Source organism: Acanthamoeba castellanii, assembly GCF_000313135.1.
Source record: "Acanthamoeba castellanii str. Neff unplaced genomic scaffold scf7180000084770, whole genome shotgun sequence".
In the NCBI taxonomy this organism is placed as follows: Eukaryota; Discosea; order Longamoebia; family Acanthamoebidae; genus Acanthamoeba; species Acanthamoeba castellanii.
The window spans coordinates 929,368-935,918 of NW_004457532.1; the positions used below are offsets into that span (position 1 = coordinate 929,368).

The following is a 6,551-nucleotide window of genomic DNA, read 5'->3' on the forward strand; positions in this document are numbered from 1 at the left end:
CACGAGGGCGGCGACGGTGAGGAGGGCCTCCTGCGCCAGGCGGGTGTCGCTGGCCTTGAAGAGCTTGGCCACGACCTGCACGCTCGTGGGCAGCAGCGCATCAAGGTCGTCGCCCCTGAGCGCATACGCCTCCCGCAGCCCGTGCAGCGCCGTCCTGTGCACGCGCCCCGCCACGCCACGCCACGCCACGTGAATACGTATCCCCAGTGGGGGGGGGTCATCCCAAGACTCAGCAGCGCAGCTGCTGCAGCTGCAGCAGTGGCCAAGGCAAGGCCTCTCGCCAGAAGAGCGAGAGCGAGGAGGCTCGTACAGCTTGGCGAGGAGGGGATGGGTCTTGGTGGTGAGAGTGGCGTGGAGGGCGTCGACGAGGGTGAAGAGCTGGCGGGTGGCCACGCGCGAGTGGAGGAGGGCGAGGCTGGCGGCCAGGAGGCGGCGAATGGGCGGACCCGGTCCCACGGGGTGGGTGAGGGAGGCCAGGAGGAGCTCGGCGAGCTTGGCCAGCTGGGCACTCGCGGGTCCCTCCTGGTGGAGGTGGGTCCTCTTCCTGCTGCTGCTGCTGCTGCTGCTGGCCTCCTTGGGTCCTCCTTGGGCCGCGCTGACCACCTCGTCGAGATCCCAGAGCACCTCGAGCTTTTGCAGATTCGTGTTGCGACCCTTGGTGCCGCCTTCGTTGATGTTCTGGTAGGCCATGATTTTAGCCTCCAGTGCCGTCACAGCCGGGTTTGGGCTCGTCGGCTGGACAGTGGACACATCTGCGTCGCCACCGTTCATCATCTTTGTGGTGGGGTGCGCGGGAAAAGTGCCTGCGGGGAAAAGAAGAAGGAATTGATGGAAGAAATGCCTTGGAGCTCAAACAGGGATTTTACCGGGGGAGATGTGGCGCAGCCAAAAAAACTGGCTCGTGTCGACATGGTCTTCCTTTTCTCTCTTCCTCCTTCCCCTCCATCCTCCTTCACGTCATGGCTTCCGCCGCTCCTGCCACCGCGCCCAAGAAGAGCGTCCAGACTTTCGGAAGGAAGGTGCGTTGCGTCACTCACCTGTCTTGCTCGCGCCCCCCCCCCCAATAAGCATTGGAGAAGAAACATTTCTTTGCTCACATGATGTACGGTTTCTCCTCATAATAGAAAACCGCCGTCGCCGTCGCCTTTGTTAAGGCTGGCCGTGGTTTGATCAAGATCAATGGTTCGCCCATTGAGCTCGTTGAGCCTGAGGTCCTGAGGTACAAGGTCTTCGAGCCCATCCTCCTCCTCGGAACGGACAAGTTCTCCGGAGTGGACATCAGAATCAGAGTCAAGGGCGGTGGTCACGTCTCGCAAGTGTACGCCATCCGTCAGGCCCTTGCCAAGGCTATCGTCGCGTGGTACCAGAAGTGTACGTCCTCTCCTGCCTCGCCCGCCAGCGTGAGTTTTCTCCATTCTCAAAGTCTTTATCTGCCCCCTTGTTTTGGGGTCTCTTCTTACATCCCTTTCCGTCAGTGATGCATTTTAAAGTTTGAGATCATATTCCTATATATGACACCTTTTCTCCTGAGGACATGAAGCTTCTCTGGCTCTTTTGGAAGCCCGCCTATCTTCTGGTTGTCTGTCACTCACCCCCTCCTTCCTCAATGTTGTACTACAGACGTGGACGAAGCCGCTAAGAAGGAGATCAAGGAGGTCCTTCTTACCTACGACAGAAGCTTGCTGGTGGCCGATCCCAGGCGCTGCGAGCCCAAGAAGTTCGGTGGTCCTGCTGCCCGCGCCCGTTACCAGAAGTCGTACCGTTAATCGCAGTGCTTGTCCTTCTTGTGACGTGCCCCCTTTTCTCCCCGCAATAAACATAAAAGGCCAAACAAATCGAGTTCTTTTTATTTTTTGTCCACAATTTTATTATTTTTCCATTCAGTCCCCCCCCGCCACCATGCGTCGCAACCTGCCTCCATTCTCAATCTCGTCTTGTCTCTCCCCTCCTCTCCGCCCACCTCAAGCCGTTCTGCGACGTGCACAAGGTACAGCAAGACAGCACATGCAATCCCCCCCACACAAAATCAACCTTTCATTCAGTCCAAAAGCTCAAGTGCGGCGTCGCGTACAGGGGCGGGAAGTGCCACACGCTCGTGCGTAGGGGAGCAACAGCAGCGGTTCTGCACCACCAGGCTCACGGCGGGTCCGCCACGTGCCGCACGCGGAACCACGTCGTGGCTGTCCCTCCAGCGCCCTTACTCCTCCACCGCAACGGCCGCGGCTGCTGGTGCCAAGACCGTCAAGGACGCCCTCTCTGCGGTGCCATCCGGTGCGGGTCCACACGCCGACGCTTTGCACTTCTGGTCCTGGAAGCTGATCGCCTCTCCTCCTCCTCAGCACCCGACATGACCGGCAAGCCAAGCGCGACAGTCACCTCCCCCAAGGACGGCAAAGACAAGAGCGATGGCGAAATCAAGAACTCGCAGCTCATGTTCGACAGTGTCTGGAACAAGCTCAAGGCCAAGTACACTGAGGAGCGCATGGTTTTCCCCAAAGGCACACGACCGACGACACGACACGACACGCACACGACACGACACGACACGACCAACGACACGACCAACGACACGACCAACGACACGACCAACGACACGACCAACGACACGACCAACGACACGCCACGACCAACGACACGACACGACACACACGCGACCAACGACGCACACATCGCGCAACCATGTTGCACTCGTGATGCCCAACGTCGTTGGATTGCGAGCGAAAGCGGGCCAGCTCGCTCACCTACGCTTGTGTCGGTGGCGGGATCATGACAGAGATTATCTGGCTCATGGGCGCGCCGGGCAGCGGCAAGGGCACCAACACTCCCTTCATCCTTGAGGCGAGGTACCTCTTCACGCACGCACACGCACACGCACACGCACCACGCACACGCACCACGCACACGCACCACGCACACGCACCCGCACCACGCACACGCACAAAGCCGAGCGCAATCTTTTCGCAGTGCGCCGAGGTTGTTGTTGTTACTATTACTACAATGAGTGCTGGATGAGGTGGGGCACCTCACTGACGATCTGTCCCAATAATGGCGAAGGGGTATCACTGCATCGCCCGTAGTTCTCTCCGATTTGCTCGACTCGCCTGAGTTTCGCGTTATCAAGGCCGAAGGTAAACACGCGATTGCGCTCCCAGACCTACACCCACCGCTGCCTTATTCCTTGTGATGTTCCGCCTGTCAAACGCCCCGACCTTCTCTCTCTCTCTCTCTTCCCCTCTCACATGTCTGTCGTGTGGCGCGGTCGTGCTGGTCGGATACAAGGCGGAATGATCAGCGATGCCCAGGTGACGGAGACGTTGCTGGAAACGTTGCTGCAGGATCAGTACCGAGTGGGCGCGCTCGTTGACGGCTTCCCGCGCACAGAGATCCAAGTGGATCACGTCTCTCTCCTCTACGACCGCATGCTCACACTCAAGCGACAGAATCCACAGCTCTACCCGCGCCCCGTGTTCAGGTCCAACCCACCCCAACCGCCGACCGTCGCGACCCTGCCCCCCTCCCCCGAATCCCGCGGAGCTTGACTTGTGGCGGTTGTGGCGGCGGTGGCGGCGGTGGCGGCTGGTGGCGGCGGTGGTGGCGGTGGTGGTCGTTGCTGCTGCTGCTGCTGCTGCTGTACCCGTGGTTGGCGGCGTGGTGCGGTGCAGGATGTCCGTGCTGTTCGTGGAAGAGCGGACATCTATTGAGCGGCAGCTGGCGCGAGGCAAGCGGGCAACGATACACAACGCCAAGGTGAAGGAAACGGGCATTGGTGAGTTAGCGCCTGAACGGCCCACCGACATGAGCGAGAAGGCAGCGGCGAAGCGCTATGCCATCTTCAAGCAGCACTTTGCCACTCTCACCACCCTCCAGCAGCGCTTTCCTTTCCACCTCATCAACGCCCAGGACTCCATCGAGCAGGTGCACCGCCTCGCCTCCCCGCACCACCGAATTTTGTGCTCATCTATCTCTTTCCCCATCTCTACCTCTCCTCCACTCAACACAGGTCCGAGCGCGCATCATCAAGCAATTCGAGTACCAGAGCTCTCTTGAGCTGGACGAGGAGGTACTCCCACACGCCCGAAACAAACTACCCCTCCCCCCGCCGGCCGTGGGGTGATGCTGCTTCATTGCGGGAGAGTATGACGCTGATGCTCACCTTCTCCACACCTTCTCCCATTGCCGTCGCCATCGTCGCAAGACTTTCGATGCCATTCAGCCGTATGCTTGCTTTCAACCTACTCGCCACCACATTCTTTTATTGTTATTATTGTTAGTATTATTGTCTCATTTTAGTCCCCTACTGGCGGGGAGGGCACCGGCAGCATTCCGTTGGCGTCCAAGATCATCGTGCATGCTCGCCAAAATCTGGTCAAGCGGCTGGATGACTATCAGACCTACGAATCCCCCCTTTTCCAGAAGGTGTCCCCCCGTGCAACGTTTAGCTCTCGGTTTGGCTTGCCAGGTCTTTCAGCAACTGAACGGACGTGTGTCGTGTCGTGTGTGTCGTGTGTGTGTGTCGTGTGTGTGTCGTTTGTGTTGTGCATGTATGGGGCTGTACAGGTGATTGACATCATACTGAAGGAGTTTTTGCCCAGCATTGAGCACCATGCGATGTCTGGTTCGGTGCTCATCCGGTCTGCCGACCCCGTTTTCGAAGATCAGAAGGCAGTCAACATGGCTGTTGACATCCTTTCTGAACGTGGCTATTCTGTCTCTTTTGACACAAAAGTTGAGGTAGGCCTTATCCTTGTATCTCCAGCACCTGTGTGTACAACTAACCCAATTTGCATCAGCGTTTCCCAGAGCGGGTGGACCCACGCACCTTTGAGATCCTTTCCTCTCTCACACAGAAATACTACTTTTCTGTGCGCTTTGCTGGTGCTGATATCCGCAGGACTCTGACCACTCCTGACATCAGTGCAGGCATTCCTTCCTGAGTGTGGCACTTGTTAGCTAGCACTCATAAAAACAGGGTACCACATTGGCTTGCTAGGACACCTTTGGTACCTAGGCTCTACATGTGCCCTTTGGGCCTGTGTGGGATAACATATTATTATGGGGTCTTTTGGACCATTTTGGGATGGTTTTGGGGTATGTTTGGGACCATTTTGGACAGTTTGGGGGTATGTTGTTGGGACAAGTTTGGGACAATATTGGGACTGTTTTGGGGTATGTTTGGGACTATTGAGGCATCATTTTCGGACCATTTTCGGACCATTTTTTGGGGACGATGATCAAGATCACTGTAAGCTCGTGGCCTCGCGTTTCGTTCAAAATGCGCCGCAGAGTATGGGCTTCAAGGTGGGGAGGGGTTCAGCCCTCTGGGATGTCTCATTGGACCGATTGTACCACACCAGGCAAACAAGATTACTCGTTTTCTCGGTTGCTCTGCAAGCTCGTGGCCTCGCGTTTCGTTCAAAAAGCACCGCAGAGGACGGGCTTTAAGATGTGGCAGGACTCGGCCCTATACGATGCTTCATTGGGCCGCTAAAAATTGACTTGTCCCCCTTTTTTTCGACGGCTCACAAGCGAGAGCACTGTTTTTCTCACTTGCATTGATAGCTAGCTGCCTGGCAATAAGTTGCCAGACCAATTAGACCATGGGCTACAAGATGCCACACGACTCATGGCGCTACGGTGCGCTGTTCGCCTCACAACATAAAGCATAGGGGATGCAACGAACACGAGTAGAACTATTGGACTACACAGGATCCGCAGAACTACCAAGTCCGAAGTCCATGAACTCCTGAAGTCCGACATCCCGACCGTCGTATAGACAACCAACCACACTTATAAAAACACACAAAGACTATTCTTAAAGCTTTGTACTCTTTCACCATATCGAATACATCTTTCCACTTCTCTACACATACCTAAGTTCAACAAGAACTAGTTAAACTCAAAGCACTAGTTTACACAGCAATCAGACGATGGGCTACAAGATGCTACACGATGCAGGGCGCTAAAGTGCGGTGTTTGCCTTACAACTTAGGATATGCAACGAAAACGCGTAACACTGATTAACCTCGTTTAACGACCTGCCCACTCGTTGAACGTGTGGGCAACTCGTGAAACGAGTAGAGAAGGCGTGAAACCAGTAAAAACCGCGTGGAACGAGTAAATAACGAGTAAAAAACGAGTTAAAGGAGTAAAAAAGGCGTAAAAAACGAGTATAATGACCCCAAACCACCTGCGGCAACACTGATTAAACGCGTTTAATGAGTGTTACTGGTTTTCGTTGCATCCCCTTAAAGCTGACCTGTTTTCTCGCTTGTCTTGATAGCTAGCGGCCTGGCAATGAGTTTTCAGTCCAATTAGACCATGGGCTACTAGACGCCGCACCATTCAGGGAGCTACAGCTAGGTTTATTCAAGTCCTCCCTGTTTTGAAATTTATTTCGGCAGCAACTCGTTTTTAGGCTTTCAAAGCCGTTTTGGCAAGGCCACGAATAAAATTGCCCGATAGAAGCTGGAGAACTCGCTTGGCTATTGTCTGCTCAACGTGAATATCACATGGCCGCCGATAATCGCGACCTCCTCGCGGTGAAGAGTAGG

The 6,551-nt window shown here is 55.7% G+C and overlaps 4 protein-coding genes across 4 annotated transcripts in view; 3 read left to right on the forward strand and 1 right to left on the reverse strand.

The window, feature by feature from the left end:
* ACA1_268770 (HEAT repeat domain containing protein) overlaps positions 1–774 on the reverse strand; it is a gene marked incomplete at both ends in the record, with an annotated part of 11,881 nt that extends 11,107 nt beyond the window's left edge. The window contains 2 exons of the mRNA XM_004341534.1: positions 4–154; positions 311–774. Coding sequence (XP_004341582.1) covers positions 4–154; positions 311–774 — 615 coding nt within the window. The remainder of the gene's footprint in view (positions 1–3; positions 155–310) is intronic.
* Positions 775–959: 185 nt separating this feature from the next.
* On the forward strand, positions 960–1,766 carry ACA1_268880 (ribosomal protein S9, putative; the record flags this gene model as incomplete). The annotated part of the gene is made up of 3 exons (XM_004341535.1): positions 960–1,019; positions 1,125–1,371; positions 1,621–1,766. The coding sequence occupies 3 exons, from the start codon at positions 960–962 to the stop codon at positions 1,764–1,766; spliced, it is 453 nt and encodes a 150-aa protein (XP_004341583.1).
* A 581-nt stretch (positions 1,767–2,347) lies between these two features.
* On the forward strand, positions 2,348–3,539 carry ACA1_268890 (adenylate kinase 1, putative; the record flags this gene model as incomplete). Its single annotated transcript, XM_004341536.1, has 4 exons — positions 2,348–2,485; positions 2,725–2,843; positions 3,055–3,128; positions 3,280–3,539. 4 exons carry the CDS (start codon positions 2,348–2,350, stop codon positions 3,537–3,539), a joined length of 591 nt encoding a protein of 196 aa, XP_004341584.1.
* Positions 3,540–3,663: 124 nt separating this feature from the next.
* On the forward strand, positions 3,664–4,909 carry ACA1_268900 (adenylate kinase; the record flags this gene model as incomplete). Its single annotated transcript, XM_004341537.1, has 5 exons — positions 3,664–3,915; positions 4,001–4,060; positions 4,291–4,416; positions 4,558–4,731; positions 4,892–4,909. 5 exons carry the CDS (start codon positions 3,664–3,666, stop codon positions 4,907–4,909), a joined length of 630 nt encoding a protein of 209 aa, XP_004341585.1.
* Between the last annotated feature and the right edge of the window lie 1,642 nt (positions 4,910–6,551).